At 36.5% G+C, this 24,505-nt stretch overlaps 3 protein-coding genes across 3 annotated transcripts in view; all 3 read left to right on the top strand.

The window, feature by feature from the left end:
- Positions 1-7,496: 7,496 nt before the first annotated feature.
- Positions 7,497-24,505, top strand: part of LOC126882983 (pituitary homeobox homolog Ptx1) — a 275,850-nt gene continuing 258,841 nt past the window's right edge. Inside the window, exon 1 of the mRNA XM_050648120.1 lies at positions 7,497-7,842. The gene's annotated coding sequence lies outside the window, so the exon portion shown is untranslated. The remainder of the gene's footprint in view (positions 7,843-24,505) is intronic.
- On the top strand, positions 17,735-18,496 carry LOC126883440 (arginine and glutamate-rich protein 1-B-like). Its single transcript, XM_050648987.1, has one exon. The coding sequence runs from the start codon at positions 17,735-17,737 to the stop codon at positions 18,494-18,496; it is 762 nt and encodes a 253-aa protein (XP_050504944.1).
- LOC126883439 (uncharacterized) lies at positions 18,493-19,686 on the top strand. The gene has a single exon (XM_050648986.1). It carries the CDS (start codon positions 18,493-18,495, stop codon positions 19,684-19,686), a length of 1,194 nt encoding a protein of 397 aa, XP_050504943.1.

Genomic DNA, 24,505 nt, shown 5'->3' with positions numbered 1-24,505 from the left:
TAAAATCCGCCATTTTTCTTTTCGTATCAGAAAGCGATATAAAAAATTCAATCCATTCAGACAAAACTTTTGCTAAAATAAAACATTTCAGCGAAAACCACATATATTTCTATCTTGAGCGGTTTAGAAGTTATAGGCAGTTAAAACGGGGGAAAATATAAGTGGACACCCGGTATAATAAATTGCATATATTTATTACAACTTTTCATCAATTATCATGATACATAACATCACTTGGTAGTTGTGCACCTAAAAGACGGTAAAAAATGGATTTTTTTGAAAAAAGTTATTCAAAATGTTTATAAGGAAAAATTGACGATACTTTTGCATAATTATTTATTACTAATAAATGTATTTTTATTCACTTTTTTTAAAGCAATTTGAAACTTTAGCGCATGTTCTTTTATTTGACACCTGTAGAATGGTTTTAAAATTATTTTTTTCTGACTTATATTATTGTAAAAAAAATGCTCTCTGGGATAAACAATTTGAATAAAATTAAACAATTGACTGAATCACTTTGAAATTTTTGTCACATATTAAGAATAAAAGAACAGTTATTGCAAAATTATTTTTTTGAAATTTCGACCTTTTTTGCAATTATATTAACAATAAATGAGTATATTAAACTTTGTAATACGCAATTTTAAATATTTTTTTTATTCTCTCGAAGATGTTTGTACTAAGAAAACCATAAGTCGTACTGTTTTCCATTACTTTGGAAAAAAAAAAGGAAGAAAGGCTGTTTTTGACAATAAATTGTGTATAAATAAAAACGGCCGCCAGATCCTACGCAGGAAATAGTTAGGTACAATTTGTTCTTATAGGTAGGTATTACCTGTCGAACAAATGCTTCATTACCCTGGCTGTTGAAGTGTCACGAACAGGTGGAACAGGGTATATTTTTGTCTTATTACCTAGGCCTATATGTAGACGATTATTGCTAAATAATGGACAGAATGGACTCTGTAGCAGAATATAGAAGTACCTATAGAAGTTCAAGGAGACAATTAGGGGAAGGACGGGGAAGATGACGCAGCGTCTAAGATGACGCACCTCTGTATTTTATCAAGTACTTCACTAAATTCAGTTTTTATACCCGTGGCGCCCTCCTTTAGAAACTACTATTACTTTAAAACTTCATCGGTCAGCTTTCGTACTGTTTAGTATCTGTGAGGCAGAGTAACGCGATACACGTTGATTTCTTGATATTTTTACACTGCGAATATTAATGGTAAGTTGTTTAAAAATGGTTCCATTGGATTTTCTTCATATTCATGGGAGTAGGTGATATTTATTTTCAGTTAGCGAGGATTTATCTGTTAAATATTTGATGATGGATAATTTTGATAACCATTTTTTGTAGGTTATGCTGAACAGGCTAAGTTGACGCAGACTGCGTCATCTTTGCTGTTATAGTGCGTCATCTTTGCCTTTTCAGTTCATTAGCTTAAATAACAATGGAGTATAGAATATTTATTATTTAGTGTCTATTTTGCATTTTGAGGCATCTTTTTCTTTTTTAGAAATGGGAAAATATATACGAAAAACACAGAGAGGATCATTTTCTGCAGCAGCTCCTAATGCAGCATTGAATGCAATTTGTAGAGATGGTCGTAAAATTCGGGAAGTGGCAAGAGCATTTTCAATACCAGAAGCTACATTGAGGAGAAAACTTAAGGTTAAAAATTTATTAAAGGAAGTCAAATCAGAGTCTCTTGGTAGAGCCCCATTGTTTTCGGCACATCATGAAAAGGAGATACTAGATCATGTTCTCAAGCTGGCCAATTTATTTTTTGGTATCACTTGCATAGAGCTGAGAACCATGGCATTTGCTTATGCAGAACGCAATGAAATTAAACACAATTTTAATAAGAATAAACAAATGGCTGGAAAAGACTGGTATCTAGGATTTATAAAACGAAATCCTCAAATTTCGTTGAGAAAGCCAGAAGCTACAAGCATTAATAGAATAACAGCCTTCAATAAAATAGAAGTAGACCGCTTTTTTAAAAATTTGGAAACAGTGCAAGAAAAATATAAATTTCTGCCAGATCGCATTTACAATGTTGATGAAACCGGTATATCTACGGTTCCTAAAGAATCATGTAAAAGACTTGGACCCAAAGGAGTAAAGCAGTTTGGAATCATTTCTTCGTGGGAACGAGGGAAGAATATCACGGTAATAATGGCGTTCAGTGCCTCCGGTAACTACATACCTCCATTATTTATATTTCCCAGGAAGAGGATGAGCCCACAGCTTCAGAAAAATGGACCAAGCGGTGCGATTTACAACTGCACGGATAATGGATGGAGTAATACGTCTATGTTTTTATTATGGCTGAAGCATTTCCAAAAAAAAGTCCTGTCTAGTCCAGATAATCCCGTGCTGTTAGTATTAGATAATCACTCGAGCCATATTTCACTGGATATTTATAATTACTGCAAAGAGAATGGGATTATAATGGTTAGTATTCCACCCCACACATCCCACAAATTACAACCTCTTGATGTGTCATTTTTTTCTGCATTAAAATATGCGTATGGTCGCCAATTCCTTTCTAAAATCTAAGATCAGCAACTCAGAGTTTGAAGATAAAATTACTCCATATGATGTCGCCGAGATTTTTAAGTTAGCATATGATCAGGTGGCAAATATTGATAAGGCCGTTTCTGGTTTCGGAACGTGCGGAATTTTTCCGTTAAACTCTGATAAGTTCACAGAAGATGACTTTTTTCCTGCTGATAATTTAAACAATGATAGCTTGGATAGAGATGTTTCTCCTGAACCTGCACATCAGGGAACACCTCCACTAATAACAACACCATCTATAAGAGAACCAGAATTACCACGTCCATCAACCAGCCGACAGTCTCCTGAAAGTCGTCACACAACCCCCACAAAACAAAATGAAATAACCAAACGTCCACATATTTCTCTTTCACTTATTTCTCCAGTTCCTTTGCCCAATAAAAAAATTAAAAGAAAATATGGACGACAAAAGCAACATTCTGAAATTCTAACAAGCACCCCTTTAAAAGAATTCTTAGAAGAAAAAGAGATTAAAAAAAAAAAGAAAAACTGGCGAAGTCGGAAGAAGGAAAGAAAAAAGTAACCAGACAAGTATTGGTTAATGATGCAGGATTAAAACTAAATAAAAATAAAGGGAAAGCCAAAGTACAAAAAATAATCAAACAAAAAATAAACAAAAAAATCTTGGAGGATAGCGATACTGAAGAAAGCGATTTTGATGAAGAAGGTCTTTGCAATGACGATGAGTTGGATGACATAATCAACGAGGGAGGTGAAACTGATATCTGCATATTATGTGGAGACTTCGGCAAAAAGACGGAAACATGGTTCAGATGCACAAGTTGTGGACAATGGGTGCATAAAGAATGCAGTGGAGCCAAAAGTCCCGAAAACTACATTTGTGACTTTTGTTAATATGTTAAAAAAGCTTTGTTTACATTTTCTTACTTTCAGTATTAAAAAATAAATTTTCTTTTCATATCACTTGCGCTTTTAATATAGATACCTACATGCGCCATCTTCACCATCACTGTGCGTCATCTTTCCCTCGGTGGAAGGTAAGATGGCGCAAAAGCGTTTTTTTAAAGCCGCATAAAAAATACTTCCTTTTATTGAATTTAAAAATAATCCTAGAAATTGGTTATAGAAATGTCCAAATTACAGGCTCGTAGCATTCAAAGTTAGCTTAAATATTTTTTACCCTTAAATAAAATGTATTTTGCTTAGGTGCGTCATCTTCGACGTCCTTCCCCTACGACAATTAACATTGCAGAGAACGGAGCGATTAAAAAACTGTTATTAACAAAGAGATAGATAATCGAATAAATGAAGAAGATATAGTTGAAATGGCTTGAGCAGGTACTAAGACGACAAGAAGACAAATTAATATAAAACGGAAACCTATAAATATAAGACCTAGACGCAGGGAGACCAAACTGCAAGTGGGAAGACCAGGTTAGAGAAGAATCACCGGAATGAAGATAGAAACCTAGCTTGGGTATAAAAATAGAAAATATAAAGAAATGGAGCTTAATCACCAAACGGACGAAATCACACAACAACCTGTGAAAAAAGAAACCTTTTTTTGTGACCTTAAGGGAGCGTTCAAGTATTACGTAACGCGATTTTTGAAGATTTTTGACCCCCCTCCCCCCTACGTAACGCACTTTAATGGGCGTTTAACTATTGCGTAACGCAATTTTTGAAGATTTTTAACCCTTTCTGGTTTGAAACCAGAAATGCACAGCCCGTTTTATTTTTATTTTTTGATCCATCCGTATATATGACTGTTTTATTTTCTACTAGATTACCAAGTACAGATTTGAACATTAATTTTGTGAGATTTGAATTATCTGGATAATTTGGTATGATAATGGTTGGTTTAAGTATTAAAGCTTTAAAGTTTGTTTCGTACAATGAATAGTTATTTAGGCTATAATATATAAGTTCTTTATGCTTTTCTGTGTAAATAAAGGCATCAGCAAGTGGGGGAGAATTTTTAATTCTCCAATGTTTGTTTATAAAACTCTGAACTGCTACATCTGTGATTTTCTTGACCATAAATGTACTAAACGTCCTGTATTTTATAATTTGTTTGTTCGCTAAATATTGTCTACGAAAGCACAAGAGCGGTTCTTGTGCTTCAGCAAGAATTGCACAATTTGGTGAGGACCCCATAGTTCCTAATAGACATATTTTTATTGCTTTATACTGTATTCTGTCTAAAATTAATAAATTTGACTTAGGTACTAGTTGAGGCATAAAGTGTACACCCATAATCCATTATTGATCGAATGTCATTTCTCCAAAGCAAACCTTATTTGACCGAGTATCACAAGAGGAGACGAGTTGCATTTTGTAATGACTTCATGAACCGTGAGACAAATTTTGGTCTAACGTTGCATTTTCCGAGAAAAAAGTGTTTGAATCATATAGCACTGGTTGACTAAGAGTTTATAAGCCGAGAAATCATAGGTTTGATGAATGGTATACTCATCATTTAAGAAATGGTGAAGGATTATCGGTGAACGTATGGGGATGGATACATGATGAAGACTTGTTCTTATAGGTATAGAATAAAGATTAACAGGATTATATTACAAACATATTCTTGAGAACATAATGTTGCCATCAGTGATCCAAAGATTCTCTAATAACAACTTCGTTTAGTCCAGAGAAATAAGATTTTTCTCGTGACACATCCCTCTCCAGGCCGAAACCAAATTTTTTGAGTAGTATGGACATTTATATTAATAACCTATAGGTACCTATATGTTTCCTGTAGCCGATTTTGATGATATACATAGTTATAAACAAATGAAGATCAAAAACAGTAAATTTTCGCTTTTTTCGTCTATTCCTAAAAAGTGAAGCATTATAAACAAATTTGGGAATAATAAACTCATAAATCATATAAAAAACTTCAATATGGCGTTCGCTGAATATGTCTATCCTTATTGGTTGCTTAGAAAATTGCAAAATAAGTCATAAGTTTTGAGATTTTATAAATGTTCATAACTTATGTAAAAATTAAGTTAGAACCTTCTTATTACACGGAATGTTGAGACTTCTTGTGCTTAAATTATATTTTAAATTTTAATGCAATTGGTCAAATAGTTTAAAAGTTATTTAATTTGTTTTTCCCAAATTCATTTTTTTGCAACACTATAAGTCAGAAAATTATGAGGTTACAGTAATACTTCGGACAGTTTAGGAAAGAAGAACATTCATATTATTAACTTAATTAAAAAAAATGACAAAAAGTAATTTTAAACAGTGTAAAATTATTTTGCAAAAACATGTCGATTTTTTGCCTTCTTATAAACAATTAGATAACTTTTTAACCGTTACCCGTAGAAAAATTATTTTTTCATATTTAAAAAGACTGAATTTTTATACACATTTAGAAAGAAAAACAATTGTCCTAGGACAATTAGGGACGAAGTTAGCCCCCCCCCCGTTTTTTAATTCACATGTTTTTGCAAAATAATTTTGCAATATTTAGAATTATTTTTTGTCATTTTTTTTAAATTAAATTAATAGTGTAAATCTTCTTCTTTTCATCATTTCAAAACTTCATCATTTTCTGACTTATAGGTAGTGTTGTAAAAAAATAATTTGGGATAAACAAATTAAATAACTTTTAAACTATTTGACCAATTTATTTGAAATTTAGGGTATGATTTAAGCACCAGAAGTCTCAGCATTCCGTGTAATAAGAAGGTTCTAAGTTATTTTTTACATAAGTTATGAATATTTATAAAAACTCAAAATTTATGATTTATTTTGCAATTTTCTAAGCAACCAATATTCAGCGAACGCCATATTGAAGTTTTTTTATACGATTTATGAGTTTCCTACTCTCTTTGTTTAAAATGCTTAACTTTTTGATAATAGACGAAAAAAGCAAAAATTTACTGTTTTTTGATCTTTATTTGTTTATCACTATGTATATCATCAAAATCGGCTGCAGGAAACATATAGGTTATTATTATAGATATCCATACCTACTACTCAAAAAATTTGGTTTCGGCCTGGAGAGGGTTGTGTCACCAACAGGATATTTTTTTCCTTATTTCTCTGAACTAGTTGCATACAAGTAGAATTGTTTGAGAATGGTTGGAAAAACTCATGTTAATGTTTTTCCGTTGCCTTCTCTGAGTCAGACCTTTACTCCATCGAAAATTTATGGATGGAGTTGATAGAGAAATTAAATGAAAGATGAAAGAAACCATAGGAAACCAAGAAGCCCAGGGGTATGCGGGCATGAACTTTTTTTTGGGAGGATCTGTGAGAAAATTTTTAAAAATTAGGGTTAAAATGGTGAGTTTTAAGGCACTTTTCACACACTATTGAGTGCCATAAAGACATTCAAAACTTATCGTTATTAAAGTATTTTTCTTTGTTTAATAACGAAAAATTAGCATTTTTTTTATATTCTAGGGGGGGTATAAACGAGGAAAAAATTTAAAAAATTGGCTATATCTACTACATAATATGTCATAAACCTCTATATTTACGAACTGCCCCCCTCCCAAAAATTTTCCGACTAGAAAAGTTGTCCGACTCCACATGTAGGTATATAATACTGAATAAAAAAAGTCTATTGAGAGAAGTAATAATTTTTTTTAAGTATGGGCCCAGGGACTAATATGACAAAAGTCGAATAACTGACTAAAAAATCCACTGAGAAGTTAATAAATTTTATTAATGTTATTTCTCGTTTGTTTTAATTATGTTTATGTTTCGTACACTCACGTGTTATGCACCTTCCTGTCCGAAGTAAATACCTATTTAGATACTAAAAATATTGAACTCTTGCCAAAGTAAAGAAAAGGTAAGAAAAAACGAGATACCTAGACATTCACTAAAGCCGGCAACGTGGCAGGCAGTCGCGAGAGGAAGATGGATAGAAACGAATGAAGCCGATCGCGCGCCACACTCGGCTCTGCCTCTAAGGCTCCTATGATGATATATAGAGTAGACGACTTATAGTTAAACCGCGCTGGGAAGTGGCCCAGATTACTGAGACTTTACAGTATCAACTTCTAAACCGATATCCTGTACGGACGCTAAGCGCTTAAGACTTTTTAATACTTCCTGGGGATTTTCGTGAAAACCGCGCAGTTTTGCGATTGACACTGATTTCTAAGATCATAACTCTAGCTCTCTGCCGACGATTGAAGATTTTTTAAGAAATTAGGACTGTTTTGTTAGTTTAGCGGTGAGTGTAGTGCTAAGACTGTGATAAAGACTTGTGATTTTTGTTTATAGACCTATAGTGACAAGATCAACGAGGGAGTAGAAAGGTTTGTTCAATTTTTTTGTCCAAAGTCCAATAATAGCTCTTATAATCAGCTAAAATATTCAACTAACTGCTTGTGTACAAGAAGAAATTAGATACTAAATGCCGCCCGTGATTAAACTTTTACCTAAAATCTAAATATTTATGTAGTATAAGAATATACGAAATACGGGAACCTATAACCTGAAGTTGATCGACGGCAACTGCTTGTGGCATGGCAATTGTGACATTTACAAATCCATTCTTCTAAACTGGGGGAATTATTTCCCAATAAGAAAATACATTGTGTCCTATTGTAATAAGAAGCAAAAAATATAAGTATATTTTTTATAAAAAATTACCTAATTTACGTAGGTACCTATACTTCGTATTATTTGTGTTAAGTAGGTACCTTCCTACTTACTGTATTGATTATACCTACTAAGTAATTTCTTCAAGGCAATGCCAAAACAATTACCTATTTGCTTTGCTATATATATTATATAGGTACTAAGGATTTTTAGATTCCTTCACTCAACCGTTCTCTCCAGTCCTTTCTGTTTTGCCAGTCCCTTTTCTGCAGATTTCTTCTTTCAATTGCTTCGTCCACTTCACCTCTGAAAGAACTTCGGGGTCTGCCTCTCTTTCTTCTTTATATCGGGCTCCACTCTGTTATTCTGTTCATCCAACCTTTTTTATCTGTTCTTCTGACATGTCCGTACCAGATTAATCTCTTCTGTTCTATGTATTCTTATTATATCTGAGTTCATTTCCATTCTTTTCTTATTACTCTGTAGCTTCTCCTTAAGAATTCCATGGCTGTTGCTCTTATTTTTTTTTGTTTTCTTATTTATTTATCTGCTATAAACTAATATCAAAAAACTAAACCATAAACTAAAATTGCATAAAACAGAGTTTTTGTTTGTTTGCTCAAAAGCTAAAAATGTATTTTCTGCAAATGGGTATATTCTGGACCCTTTTTCCTTCTTAAATTACTTTTATATAAAGGTCTAATTATACCTACCAGAATATCAAACGGCCATGGATTTTTAAAAGAAATGGAGGTTTTTCAAAAACTCGAGGATAAATTTGTTTTTGCAGCAAAAGTAATCAAGTGTCAGTTAGTTATTTATGAAGTCCGTTGCAAGCACATAAGTTCAATTTAAAGTTAGGATCAAAGGGTTAATAACCGAAATATTTTGTCCATAGGTACAGTGGACACCAAGCAGGGCCGTAACTACGATGTTGGGGGCCCCGGGGCAAACGTAATCTGGGGGCCCCCTACCCCCCAGCACAAGGGGAGTCCGGAAAAATGTTTGATATTTAACCCCTTGAAAACGCATTTTCCCTCCTGTGTGAACACCACACTCTCTTCTTTCTTTTTTTTTTCAGCATGTCTTGCAATAATTATAAAATTAGCAGCGCTAATGAATACATCTTCATCTGTATCTGACATTGTGGACAGATCATCAACGAATGCGTTCGTACGCTACAATGTGAATGGTCTTACTTTGTAGCGAACGAATAACCAAGTGAACTACAAAGCAAACGTAAATGCACCTTAAAGTGCCTTAAGCAACTGCAATGTGAGCCAAACACAGTAAGTTAAGCTTGTCAGTGTAGTGGTGGGACTGATCCTAATATGCTCATTCTATCTTACCCTTACCCTTCTTTTCAAAATGTGGTATTTACCATGTGGTTCCTTTCACATACCAAGATGTGGTCTGGGAAAACTGGTTAAGACAAAGTAGCTGGGCTGGGACCTGGGGCCCCTATTCCGGTTGCATTTTAATTTTTATTTCGCCAAAATATCTAATTTCCTCAGCAACAATTTATATCTTTACGAAAAGTCTCGGGGGCCCCAGCTTAGCCCGGGTCCCCTCTTCCAATGGCATTTTAGGTTTTGTTACGCCGAAATAACTAATTTCCTAACTAATAATTTAAATTTTATGTTAAGGTCTCGGGGGTCTTAGCTTAGCTCAAGCCTCAGGGCCCCTGTTCTGTTTCAATTGCATTTTAGTCGAAAAGACTAATTTCCCCAATGAAAAATTAAGACTTTATGTTGCTGTCTTTTTAAAATTGTGTCATTTGAAAATATTTCGTTGATATCGGCTTTTAAATTACATATTTTTATTTTCCTCGTTAAAATCTATGCACGGCCAACCAAAAGGAGGCCTCTGTGCGGCCCCGGGGCACTGCCCCGGTTGCCGCAATGGTAGTTACGGCCCTGACACCAAGTAAGTAGATGACTTTAAAATGATATTGCCAATAGTTTTGAAGTGCGTTTTTGGGACGACTTTATTGGAAGATAGTATGCACTTAGTAGTAAGCCTTCAGAAAAATCATAGTATGTGATTTGTCTTAAAAAAAAACAACCACATACGATGATGACAGTAAAATTCTTTCTGTTAGTGATATCATATCTCATAGTAAATCATGAGGAAAAACCAGGCAAAAAACCAATTATATTATTTCGACATGGCATGTATTTGGTCTTTGATCTAGTTTACTCTCAATATTAATATCAAATTCTAATTTTATTTGTATGTTACTTTATAGTATTTTAAATTAAAATTGTGGTAAATTCACAGTAAAATTGTTAGATTCGTATTAAGATGTCACAAAGAAAATAGCTTCAGAACAATATAAAGAATTTATAAGTAGATAGGGTATAATTATTATGATCACTTCGGCAAACTTTGAATACTAGGTATAGTACCTACCTACAACAAAAACAAAAAATGTAAACGGTCTAAAAACTCTCCTGTCAATAATTATTTGCAAACGCAGTATAGGAATAAGAAGTTAATTCTGCTCTTGTATTTTCGTATACCTCCTTGATTTTTTCTGCCAAAAATACATAATGTACCTATTTAGGTAGGTATATGTATTTTGCAAGTATGTATGACACCTTAAAATATAGATAATGTAGAAACATTTCTAATAGCAGTGTCAAGACCGACGGATGACAACTCATTTTTAACGTGTAGGTAATCTAGTTATCTAATCTTTATCGTTTTGCTGCACCTAACAAGGTTCTTTTTGACGCAATATTAGGTTTTGTTCAGTTTTTTCATTAGGGGGCTTGGTACAGGCCCAGCTGAGCGAAATTTTTCAACATAGCTCTTTGATTTCAAATTTAAGTAATCCATCAAAGACACGTTAAAGTTACATTGACCAAAGTACACTGAAATAAATACTCTTAAATCACCAGCAAAACACTTATTTTGTAATTATTTTAGAAAAGTGTAGACACAAGACACAATACAAAATTGGAATTTAATAAAAAAAGACTCAGCACATTTCAAATTTCTTTTTAATTATAATTTTTTTCTACTACCTACCAAATATTTATAATACCTATTGTGTACAAAACGAGTATGCACGAGAATACGAATTAAATTTGGTAAAAGAAGAATTAAATATGGTAAAAGAAGACATTGAATCCGAAGTTTTTAATCTTTGCCTTTATTTTGGAACCATATCTATTAAAAAAATACGATAATATATTTTTCCGCAAATCGCCAGGAAATTTTGACATTCCTGTCAAAATTTCTTGAAGAAAAAGTCAGGACTTCCTTACTGTAAGGAAATGATATTTCCGTACAGTTGTTAGTGTTCTACATAAATGATAGAAAACACATTGCTATTAAAACCTTGTAAATTACCTTAATCATTAAATTTTCTTTATCTGGAGCTTCCTGGATAAATTTTTCAATTTCTTCCTTCGTTAAAATCTTAGATTTCTTTGCCCTATAACCTTGAGCTTGCCGTTTCAATAAAGAACGAAGTTTTGAGTATGTAGATATATCTACATTGTGTTTAAGTGCAAGGGTTGACTTCAGCATTGAATAATTGGCCCATAATGTTGAAGATTTCATCTTTAAACAAAGGTCTAGGAAGTATGCCATTACAACATTTTCTGAGAAAGAACTCGTATTTTTACTCATGCGATAATCCATAAAACGTCTGTATGCATTTTCGTACTTTTCTCTTGATTTCTTTGGCAATAATTCTAATGAAGCAGTATTCACTGCCTCAACCAGCTCTGGAGGAGTCCCAGGAATGGAAATTTCATCATCACTTATCATTTTACTTTCGAGAACACCAGCAATTAAATTTATAAGCGTCAAGTTTGACAATTCAACCTCAATACGTTTCCATAGTAACCCAAGTAATTTTATTAGGAATTTCAAAGCACCATTTATTTGGGAATAAAATTATCGCGTTTTTTTTAAATCAATCAATATCTGTCGAATTTTAAAAGATTTGCGGAAAAATAGTATGTTTACCTCGTAGGAAAAGCCACATTCCTGGACTCTGTGTTGCTAAGTCTCGGCTTGCGCCTCGACTTAGCAATCTTCACAGTCGTCCAGGAATGTTAAGCTTTTCCTACCCGGTAAACAATGTACTATTGTCTCTCGTAAATAGTGTTTAATTATGAAGTAAATGTATTCATTTATCATCGCTGCATTTCATGAATTTCTCCATGATTTTTGTGGACTTCCTCAAAATTTCCTCAACAAAAAAGTCTAGATGTAATAGGTACCTATGTACCTACAACTAAAAACCTCACATATTTTAAAAGGTTGTTATAGATTATTTACTGGTATTCTGTAATTAGTCCCAAAAATTCGTTTACTTAAGCAGAAATGAATCTTAAGCTTTATTTTTTCTCAAGTCGAACTTTTGAAATCTCAAGTCGAAATCAGCTAGAAGCTACAACTCCAGGCATGGAAATAAACTAATTGGCAGATACAGTAGATAACAAAAATACCTACGAACATGGAAATAAAGGTCTCTTTCAAGATAAAAGACTCGGTCCAATATCAGAAGAACCAGACAACGGAGCAATGATAATACCTAAATGAAAAGGTACTACATATATGCGATCAAGGAAAAAGGGAAAAGCTTCTGTTCCGGAAGAAATGCTTGTTGAGCTGTTAAAGTTGTTAAACGAAGTCAATATACATGTAAACATGTACTTACTAAACTTTTTAATACGGTCTATAAAACAATAGCTATTTGTATAACAAGGGAGGAAAGTGCTACTTTTCCTCCCGAGAATGAAGTTTACTGCCCGACGTGTAGCGGAGGGCAGCAATCATTCAAGGGAGGAAAAGGCACTTTACTTTATACATATGGTTTTACCACCTTCCTCAAATTAATAACAAGTCATTTTTCATTTTTACTTAATTTATTTATGTAACTAACCAACAAAATTTATTAAAACTAAAACTAACAAGTAGGTACAATATAACTGTCAACTGTCAAATACAAGTCAAATTATTAATGTAAACATTGGTAAAACAAAATAACAATTTACTGTTTTTTACCATTCTGCAAAATACAGGGTGTTTTATAAATAAACGTTAAAATGTATAGATACTTACGTAATGGAAAATAGATATTGTACAGGGCGTCAATAAGTTATATTTCATGAATGAAATACCATAACGTCACTTTTACCTCCCTAAGGAGGAAAAATATTTTCCTCCCTAGGGAGGAAAAGTACAACTTTGCTCCCTACAATCAGGTCCGGAAAAGTATACTTTCGGTAGAGGCAGGTGGAAAAAGAAATATCCGATGATTGACTGACTTCTACATACATACTTCCATTGCAATCCCTTGAAAAATTACGCTAAAAAATGTCAATGTCATAGAATATCTAATAAGTTTAATGGAACAAATACTGTTAGGTCATATTACCTAAGTAAGAGGATCTAAACCTCCGAGGGGTTGAACCGGGTTGACATCTTATCGTAGTGACAAAAAAAAACAAAACAAAAAAACAAAAAAAAACACAACAAAAAAACAAAGCAAAAAACAAAACAAAAAAAAACAAAAAAAATACAAAAAAGAATGCATTTATTTTAAGTATTAACATTAATAGCGGTAAATCGAAATGATTGGAGAAGCTTATTGAAGGAGGCCAAGGCTCGATTTGGGCTGTAGTGCCATTGGATGGGATGGATTAACATTAATAATTTTATTTGTAAAATGTAGGTATACACTATGCCTGTGTTCTTGATAAACATTAAGTATAGTCTGTTCGCTAAACTCAGGCACAACTGGCTAGCGATTTTAGTGGGTAATTTTTTTTGTTTTGGCCAATTTTGCCAAAATTGGCAAAATTACTAACTATTTAGTAATTATTAACTATTTAGTAATTATTTTTTTGACAATTTTATCAAATTATCAAAATTATTTTCTAAAATTACTAGCCAATTGTGTCTAGCGAACGGACTATAGGTATAATATATTTATAATATTTATTAACATAGTACTATGTACATTAGCTGTAATGAGTAGGTAAAATAAGAAGTAAAAAATTGTATTATATTATTATAATAACCATGTTTCACTAATTGGCAATATCTTTAATTCATTTACTTTTGATTGAGACTGACTGAATGACTATAGTCCAAGCCAAAAAAAATTACCTAAGTAGCACACAGTCTGATTTCACAATGGACTGGGAACTAGAAAGACTTTATTGGATGTGAATGTGTATAAGTCGTAAGTGCTTTATAAATTATGAAAACGCGTTTGACAGAGTGAGACACGACCAACTCCTAACAACCAGAATTGAAATTACTGGTAACTCATTTATGAAAATGAAACAATATTTTTGCAATAGAACCTTAGAGGGTCGACATAAAAATGAGCATGCTGGTATGTTACATATTTAGTCACTATAGGGCAGTGTTTTTCAATCTTTTTGATTTTGCGACCCCTTTACAGGTTGAAATATTCTGGCGACCCCCTGGTGTCATGGAAAGCCAAAGAAATAATTTAATTAAAAACTACATACGTTAGGTAATAATTTTTTCCTATTTTGATACATTTATCTTTTATTCACGCGGGCCAAAAATTAAAGAACACCCAACATTTTGCTTTGCAGTTTGACGAATCTACAAGTGTTTCCGACTATGCACAGTTTGCAGTATTTGTGCGCTTTGAAGCAGATGACACTATCATGGAAGAAATCTTAATTTTCAAAGCACTTCCTGCAAACACTACTGGCCAGTGTTTGTACGATACGTTTTTAGAAAGCACTTGCAACTACAATATTGATTGGGAAAAATATATCGCTATTTGTAGCGAAGTCATTAAAATTATGAATGGCAAAAATAGCTGACTCACTGCAAAATAAAATCGATAATGTCAAACATATCCTGGACACATTGTTTTCTGCATCGACAGGCTCTAAGGTAGTACCTTCTGATATAAATAACGTGCTCAATGAGGTATTAAAAATTGTAAATTCTATTAAAGGTTTCTTAAAAATTCTTTGCAAACCCGGCTATTGAGAATCGTTTTTGAAGATATGGACTTGCTTCATCAAAAATCTCCTTTATCACACAGAGGTCAGTTGGCTATCCAAAAGAAAGGTGTTGACACGAGTTCTGGAACTAAGAGCTGAATTGTTAATGTTTTTACAAGATGCAAAATCTATATATGCTTAAGGTTTTTCTGACCTTATTGGCTCTTGAAATTAGCATTTTGGCAGATATTCTTAGCCACCTTAACAATTTGAACAAGAACCTTCAAGGAAGAGAAGAGAATATTTTAACAGCTAAAGATAAAGTAAAAGCATTTCACACAAAACTTCGTTTGTGTTCAACCTCTCTGCAAAACAAAATGTTTGAGTCTCTTCCATGTTTTCAGAAGATTGACGAAGATAATGCAACAGACCAAAGTGTTGCAGTATCGGCTCACATTCTTTGCATTATACAGAGCTTGCATAATTTACAAGAGCAACTTTTGACATACCTACTTTCCAGAGTTGCACTCTAAAGATGACAATAGGCTTAGATGGATTCTAAACCCTTTGTTGGACACATCAAATGATCTGACTGATGTCAACAAAAAAATGAAAGAATGTCTTCTAGATTTATATAGCTACTGATGGTAGATATGCTTAAAAATGGAATTTTATTCGCAAAGTGTCGACGTATTTTGGATAAAAATAAAACACCAATACATTTTCTTCAATGATAGACATTAAAACTGAAAAGAGAAATAGACTGCAATATTAGAAAATGATTTGATTAGTAACATTTCAAAAATAGTACCACAATTTGATAAACTTTTAAAAAACAAACAAGCACATCCTTCCCACTAAAATTGTGTTTTAAGAACCTCAACTTTTTCTTTCAGTCGACGACCCCCCGAGTAAGACTTCGCGACCCCCTTGGGGGTCGCCACCCACAGATTGAAAAACACTGCTATAGGGTATAGAGGCAGTCACTCTGAATAAAGCGATGATGAGAAAAGTGGAAATTTTCGAGATAATATGGCTTAATAGAAGAATCCTGAGTAGGTATTGTCTTACGTAACCAGAGTCACGAATGAAGAAGTCTTGAGAAGAGACTTCTTCGTGGTGATTTCTGCAATTCTTCTTCTTATTCTAAGAGTGCAGACTCCACTAATGAAAGTTGGCTATAACCTTTGCAAATTAGTCTCTATTTTCTGCTTTTCTAAAAAGCGTCTGTGTGTTTAACCCTGTCCAGTTGTACCAATTGAGCAAGCTGGATTTAGAAAAGGACGAAGCTGCTGTGACCAAGTGCTGTCCACTACATTCATCGAAGCTGACTTTAAAAGACGTGAAAAATCTGCCATAACATTTATAGACCTTACGGCTGCCTATGACACTGTGTGGAGAGAGGGCCTTATTTATAAGTTGATGAAAATCATACCCTGTCTCAAAACTTGTCAGCTGATAAACAATCTACTAACTAACATACTGTTTCAGGTATATATAAATGATGCACGAAGTAACGTTAGAAAACTTAACAACGGCTTACCCCAAGGCTCAGTGCTAGCTACTTTATTATTTAACATTTATACGGCAGATATACCTGAAACAAAATCGAGAAAATTCGCTTATGCAGACGACCTGGCCTTTGGCTTCCAAGATAATAATAAGGAAGCTGGAGAACGAGCTCTAAACGAGGACCTAACTACACTAGTAACTACTTTAAGAACTGGCGCTTACGTCCTAACACAAGCAAAACTGGAACCTGTCTTTTTCATCTGTCGAATCAACTTGCGGGCGATACTCTCAGTGTAACTCTAAATGATGCAGCTATCAAACATAACAACAACCCCAAACATCTAGGCGTCACACTTGATAGAACACTCACTTTCAAAAGCCATCTTACAAACGCAGCCGGTAAACTGAGAACAAGAAACAATATAATAACAAAACTTGCTGGAACAACTTAAGGTGCTTCTGCAGATACTCTTCGGACCTCTGCTCTATAGCTTTGGTTTTTTCAGTGGCAGAATATTGTGCACTAGTATGGCTAAATAGTGCACATACAAACAAAATCGATGTCCAACTTAATCAAACCATGAGAATAATCAATGGAACAATAAAATCAACCCCAGTGAGATGGCTGTCTACTTTAAGCAATATTGCTCTACCAGATCTACGCCGTACAGCAGCATTAGTGAGAGAGTACCAGAAAATTGTAGCCAACATACAATTACCAATCCATCAAGACATACCAGACATCTCAAAAGAGCAGCAGTGACTGAGGTCTAGAAATCCTCCAATCAGATCTGAACGAACAATTGGTGATTCCTATGATATACAAAGGCAATGGTCCACAAGATGGATGCCAACAAGAGCAGCAGACTATATTCAGATATCCACCCCAACCCAGGGTTTCATCTGATCGGGTCTACCCAGGTCCACATGGGCGCCTAGAGGAGTAAACCTCAATAAAACAATCCCCACTATCACGGTGGAAGGCATCGTGCCAAAGATATGAGAGATGCGAGGGTTAGAGCATCACAAACGATCCCTTCGGGATACCTGGCGACCTCCCGAAGTAACCAAGCCTTGGCGTGGTAAGGGCGCACTGCCGCGCCAGACGTATAGTACGTCCCAACTCGTGGGAATTTATATGAGTACCAATAAACACAATTCTGAACAGACGAGGGTGAGTGAAGACGACCATCGGCGAGACACGGACAATGGAACGGATATGGAAAATGAGAATAGGAAAAAACAGTCGCCTGACGACTTGAAATGGGAAGAAGGAATGAACAGTTTTGAGAGGGAGCTCATAAACTCACATAAAAAGAAACAGAAGATGAACAGGTCGACTGCCCCAAAACAGTCGACACTAGTAGGGGATGAAATGCTGGAAAGCAGTGAAAATGATGACGATGAGATAGGGGAGGAAAGATCACAAGAGGAAGTGGAAAAAATAGAAAAAGGATGGCAAAATATTCAGGAGAGGGTGTTAGCCTCTTTCTTGCTTGATGATGAAACCATGAATAAGAAGAAAAGGAAAGGGGACAGTCTAGAGAGAATAAATGATCTGAAGAGGGAGAGACTGGAAGAGAGTATTAAGTTTCCTAACGAAACCAAACAACAAAAAATAAACAGGAAACTCGAAGAGTTAAATATAAAACTAATAGAGATATTTACTAACCTAAGCGAAAAAAAGGGGGAAAAGGTGGAGATGGATACGGAATTAAAAAAACTGTTAGGGGTCATAAAATCCACTAACAACAAAAAAGAAGACGACAGTATAGCCGAAAAAACACAAGAAGTAAAATGCGATCACTGTAAGCTAAAAGTGGAACAAGAAAGACAGAGAGAAGAGCAAGAAAAAATTAAAAGGGCTCTAAACATGGGGGGAGGAAAAAAACCTTCATGAGTATATGTAATAGCAAATGGGAGGAGAAAGCATATATAGAGACAAATTGGGAACAAGGGGGGTTACGAGAAACGGTCGAGAAGAAAACATGTCTGATAGTAACAAAAAAGGATGCGAAGGACAAAGGGGTAGAAAATATAATAAAGGACGCGGGAGAGGATCTGGCAGAAACACTAGAGGAAGTGAACGAGGGAGAAATCAAATTCCTTGAGAACTTTAGGAGGAAAGAAAATAAAAAAACAATTTGGTACACGTTTGTCGCTGGAATAGAAAAAGAAAGTGGTGGCGATATATACGACCTAGCAGAAAAGGCTATAACTAAAATTAAGAAAGAGATGGATGAAACACCAAAGGTTGTACGGGTCGTAGCCGGTAACGACCTTAACAAGGAGATCATAAGGAAAGCCCTCGAATATGTGGGGCGGAGGGAAAGTATCTCATGGGAGATGATAGTAAGAGGGAAGGAACTCGAGGTAGAGAAGAAGTCAGAACAAGAAGAAGCCCTCCTTATAAAGATGGGGGGGAAAAAATATAACGAAGTTCTTAGCGAAATGAGAGAAAAAATCGACATTGGAAAAATCGGTCTACAAGTGGAGAAGTTAAAAAGAACGAATGGGGGAGATCTCCTTGTAAAGTTAAAGGGAAGAGGGGCTGCGGAGAAGTTGAGGGCTGAACTGGACAGCAAAATGAACGGGATGGACACGGCAATCAGAAGAAAAGAGACTTTCTTCACGATTACGCGGTTGGACCCTGGGGTTGGTGAGGAAACTCTAAAGAAAATGATAAAGAGCTATACAGGCGTTCCTGAGAGAGAGATAGAAGTCAAGGTTCTACGAACAAACAGATATGGGGAGCAGGTAGCTACGATAGCCGTACGCCCCTCCATAGCGGAAGAGCTGAGGAGGTACGGCTCAATAAAAATAGGGTGGGTTGTGTGTCCAATAATGGAGAGACACAACCCAGTTAGGTGTTTTAAGTGCCTAAAGTTCGGGCACAACACTTACGAATGCAAGGAAGAGAGCAGGGCGGCGTGCTGCTATAATTGTCTCCAAACGGGACATACCGTTGCAAGCTGCGGTAATAAACCGTACTGCTCGGTATGCAAAGAAGAAGGGCATAGGATGGACAGGATGGCCTGTCCGTCGTACCGAGCCCTTGTATACGGTAGGGGAGGAGAGGGGAACCCCTAAAACGAACTGACCAAACATAAAATAGACTCCCTGGAAAACGAAGGTGGGCCCATATACAGCCCACCTAGGTGTTATTTTATATCTTTAAAATTTATTTTATCTATTTTATTTATTTTATTTATTCTATTTTACTCTATTATTTCAATTTTACTAAACCGCTTTTATTTATTGAATTCTTTTACTTTTACATATTTTATCTATATACCGTATCTATTTATTTTATTTATATTAATTAATTTATTTGTTTTAGCTTTTATGCTTTTTAATTTTTTCGAAAGACGTGAGTCCGACGCAGAAACGACCTCTGGGAACTGAACCAAAGTGGACCTCAAGGATCAACCTGGTATACGGATATTGCAGGTGAACGTGGGCAGGGCACGCCGAGCACACGACCTTGTCCACGCAAAAGCCTGCAAGCTAGAAATAGACTTGCTCATCGTCCCGGAACCGAACAAAAAAATAACATCAGCCGGTGGTTGGGTCCAGGATAATGGGAAGAATGTGGCGGTGCTCTTTAGAAATAGGGGTTTGGGGGTGCGTGGTATTGTCAGGGGAGGAAATCATATCCTCATCAAACTGAGGGATTTCAGCCTGCTGGCATGCTACGTGTCCCCAAATATCCCTATGATAAGATACAAAGCAATTGTAGATGAAATAATGAGCGCCGCCACGAACGAAAAAGAAGTGATGATCGCCGGGGACATTAACGCGAAATCGAGGTTGTGGGGTGCCCCCATAAACGACAGAAAGGGGGAAATATGGAATGAATGGATAGCCCAGGCTGGCCTCCAAGTATTAAACAATAACAAACCAACATTCGTAAGGGGGGTCAGCCGAACACACATTGATATTACGTTCGCGAGTGAAGGGCTATCCAGGAGAGTGCACGGCTGGGATGTCCTTGACGATCAGTTATTCACCTACCACCGGTATATACAATACGAAATAAAGGTTAAAGGGGGAATAAGGCGGCCGATAGGACACACGGAGATTTATTTTAACAAAACCAAGTACCTATCGGAGGTCAGGAAAATTAATGAACAAGAGATTTCTGACCTTGGCCAACTGAGAAGAGCACTGCAAAGTGCAGCAAATTTGGCCACCGTGAAGAGAAAAGATAATAAAAAATCCCCCTACTGGTGGACGGATGAGATAGAAGGTCTACGGGAGAGATGCCTCAGAGCTCGAAGGAATTATACGAGAAGCCAGGGCAGCCTCGAGCTCAAGGAAATATATAAAGATCTAAAGAAAACTTTAAATAAAAAAATAAAACAAGAGAAAAAAGAAAAGTGGCAGACCCTGATAAAAGCATTGGACGAAGATATATGGGGCGATGCGTACAAGATCACTATGAAGACGCTGAAAATAATCGCCCCATATAGACTCGACGAAGACCAGCGGATGGAATCAGCTGAGCTCCTCTTTCCTACCAAGGATCATCAAAATTTCATTAAGATATTTCCAACGATGGTAGAGGAGTTCACGGAAGAGGAAGTTAGAATAGCTGGTCAGGAGATGAAGACAGGGAAAGCTCCCGGCCCTGACGGGCTGCCACCAGAGGCAATAAAAATAATAGCAACGGAGAAACCAGGTTTGATCAGAAGAATATACAACGACCTACTGCAGAAGCAAGAGTTTCCCAGGGACTTAAAGGAAGCGAACTTAGTTCTACTCCTAAAGCCTGGGAAACCCCCCGATTCAGCAGCCTCTTATCGGCCAATATGCCTTCTGGACTGCCTTGGTAAGTTCTACGAAGGGCTTATCAAGAAGAGGCTGGAGGGCGTGTTGGAAGATCAAAGAGTGCTATCAAATCAACAATATGGATTTCGAAAAGGTAAATCGACAGTCGATGCCGCGACCTGGATAAGGGACGCGGCTAAAGCAAGTAAAAAAAGATGGGTGGTCCTTGTTCTGTTGGACATAAAAATTGCTTTTAATTCAGCAAACTGGGGTCACATAGTAGACCGAATAGTCGAATTTGGGGCTCCAGAGTATGTGTCCAACATAATAAAGGACTACCTATCTGAAAGAACCGTATGCATATCGAAGAAAAAGAAGAAAGAAATGACCGCGGGTGTACCCCAGGGGTCAGTCCTGGGACCCTTACTTTGGAATATACTATACAACGGGGTACTAGAAGTAAACAGGCAGAGAGGAGTGAGAGCGATTGCATACGCGGACGACCTAGCATTACTGGTCGAAGACGACATGAATAGGGGAATAATACAAAAAGTAAACGAAGCAATACAGAAGACCGCAGATTGGATAGAGAGAAATGATCTAAAGTTAGCAGTAGAGAAGACAGAATCCATTATCTTGAGGGGACCAAGAAAGAGAGATGACATAATATTTGGATATAAAGGCTCTGTAATAAGACCCCAAAAGACGGTTAAGTACCTCGGAATTATTTTCGACGACAAGCTTAAATTCGGACAACACGTACAAGAAGCATGTCGGAAGGCAGAAGAAAGGACCTCTATACTAAATAAATTTATGCCAAATATAGGGGGTCCTGGATCCCAGAAGAGAATAGTGATGGCACAATCCATCTTATCCATAGTTTTATACGGAGCCCTAGTGTGGCACGAGGTCCTTCGAATGAAAAAGTATAAAGACGTGCTTCTTAGGACACAAAGGAAACCTCTGATCAGGGTGTGCAGCGCGTATAGAACCGTATCAACCATTGCCTTACAGGTGGTGGCTGGGTCTGTACCGGTGCACATCCTGGCCAGAGAAAGAGTCCGAATGTACCAGAGGGGCAACGGGGCAATAGGTTCAGGTCCACAAGAAAGGAAAAGAAGTCTAGAGATGTGGCAGAGGGAATGGGCAGCCGAAGTCGAGAAGGCGGCCTGGACGAGATCCCTGATTCCAGATGTGGTGAGGTGGTACGAGTGCCGGCATCGGCGCGTCGGCTACTATTTCACACAATTTTTGACGGGACATGGATCGTTCAGGAAGTTTACTCATCGTATAGGGAAAACCATGGACGATCTATGCCCTGAGTGTGGAGTAGTGGATGACGCGCAGCATGTCGTCTTCGTGTGCCCTGCATACCAGGCGGGACGTACCGAGCTGCAGCTGGGACTGGGATCCCCTCTAGGCGAGCCTCACGAGCTAATTGATAAAGCTATCAATAGCAAGAGAGACTTCGACCTGATCATTGCTTTTGTCACGAAGACAATGAAGCACAAAGAGGAGAAAGAGAGGCGACTGCAAGCGGGATGACCGTCTATTTATTTATTTTTTTAACGTTTTTATTTTTGTGTCGCAGATGGCAGCCAGTGGGGGGAGGATCCTTTACATCCAACCTGCGCTGTCTGTCTTATTTTAACTAGTTTTACTTATTTATTTATTTTATCTTGTTTTATCTTCTTATTTACTTCTTCAATCTTATTTATACAATATTTATCATTTTAAATCAATTTTATTACTCAAATGTGTTGCGTGTTGTAAGCGGTAGTCAGCAGGGGGAGGACCTTTTACATCTAACCCATGCTGACCGCCTTTGTATTGTTTTGTTTACTTTCTGTTTTGTCTTGTTTTAGTCTGTTTTTTGTTTTGTATCAGGTAGTGGGGGAGGATTTTTACACCCAACCTCACTGACTGCTTCCTGTTAACTGTAGAATGAATGGGTAAGAGTGTGAGTGCGAATTGATGAAAGCACGAATGTTTGGAGTTGCTCGTAACTGTCGACTGGTATCCTTTTGCTAGTTCATGTTTGATTGGGGGCACCCCGGTCGCCCCACCCGCACATGGTCTGCACGGGACGGTCGTCTTCACCGACCGGTCTTTGTGCGGGGTGTGTGCGGGACGGGGCGGCTGGGTGGCCGCTTAATCTACGGAGTGCACGCAGAGGGTGCCCGGGGGGAGTTATGAGTAAGGTCGACGAGTCAGACATGCTCGCCAAGAGCGGTTCCAGACCTGTCGGCTGGAGGAAGAGGAGGTGAGTTTAGTCGGTAGGCGGTTCGGCACGGTGAAGCGTGACGGATCGAATCCGACACACCTGGGACACCTTCCCAGACGGTCTTTTGAAGATTCTCACCTCCCAAAAAAAAAAAAAAAAAAAAAAAAAGGTCCACATGGGCGAGGCTTAATCGCAAACGTACCGGACGTGGTAAATGTGCTGATTCTCTGTTTAAATGGAGTCGTGCGGAAAGTCCACAGTGCGATTGTGGATCACCTAGACAGACCATAAGTCATTGTGTTTCAGATTGCCTAAATCGTGCCTACCGTGGAAACCTCCAGGACTTTGTGGAATGCTCCCCAGAAGCAATTGAATGGCTATGTAAATTGGACATTAATATTTAGATTCATTCATTATATTTTAGTGTTTGAATAATATATTATATTTGTGTATTTATCGTACTGTGAAAGTCCATACGCTAAATAAAATAAAACCCTGTCCAGTCGCGAACGTTTTTCAGATATTTGTCGTCTATCGAGACCACTTTTCCCTTCGATCTTACCCTTCATAATCAGCTGTAATAGCTCGTATTTATTATTTCTAAGTATGTGCTCAAATATGCTGTTTTTCTCTTTTTAATGGTTGTCAAATGTTCTCTATCTCTTCTTATTCTGTGCAACACAATTTCGTTCGTAATATGATCGGTCCACGGTATTTTCAAAATTCTCCTGAAAAGCCACATCTCAAAAGCTTCTAGCTTTCTCATTAGATCAACATTAAGAGTCCAAGCTTCGATGCCATAAAGAAGAATAGAGTGGATATAATATTTTACTATCCGAGATCGGATTTGCAGATTGAATGTCTTGATACTCAGAAATTTCCTTATCTACAAAAAGGCTGCTCTTGATTGCTCTA

The sequence above is a fragment of the Diabrotica virgifera genome, chromosome 4 (genome assembly GCF_917563875.1).
Source record: "Diabrotica virgifera virgifera chromosome 4, PGI_DIABVI_V3a".
Classification (NCBI taxonomy): domain Eukaryota; kingdom Metazoa; phylum Arthropoda; class Insecta; order Coleoptera; family Chrysomelidae; genus Diabrotica; species Diabrotica virgifera.
The sequence above is the reverse complement of the archived record's forward strand: the minus strand, read 5'-3'. Positions and strand labels throughout refer to the sequence as shown.

Excerpts from the sequence above, each read along its gene's own strand:
- LOC126883440 (XM_050648987.1), top strand. The coding sequence starts at position 17,735 with ATGAGTACCAATAAACACAATTCTGAACAGACGAGGGTGAGTGAAGAC.
- LOC126883439 (XM_050648986.1), top strand. The coding sequence starts at position 18,493 with ATGAGTATATGTAATAGCAAATGGGAGGAGAAAGCATATATAGAGACA.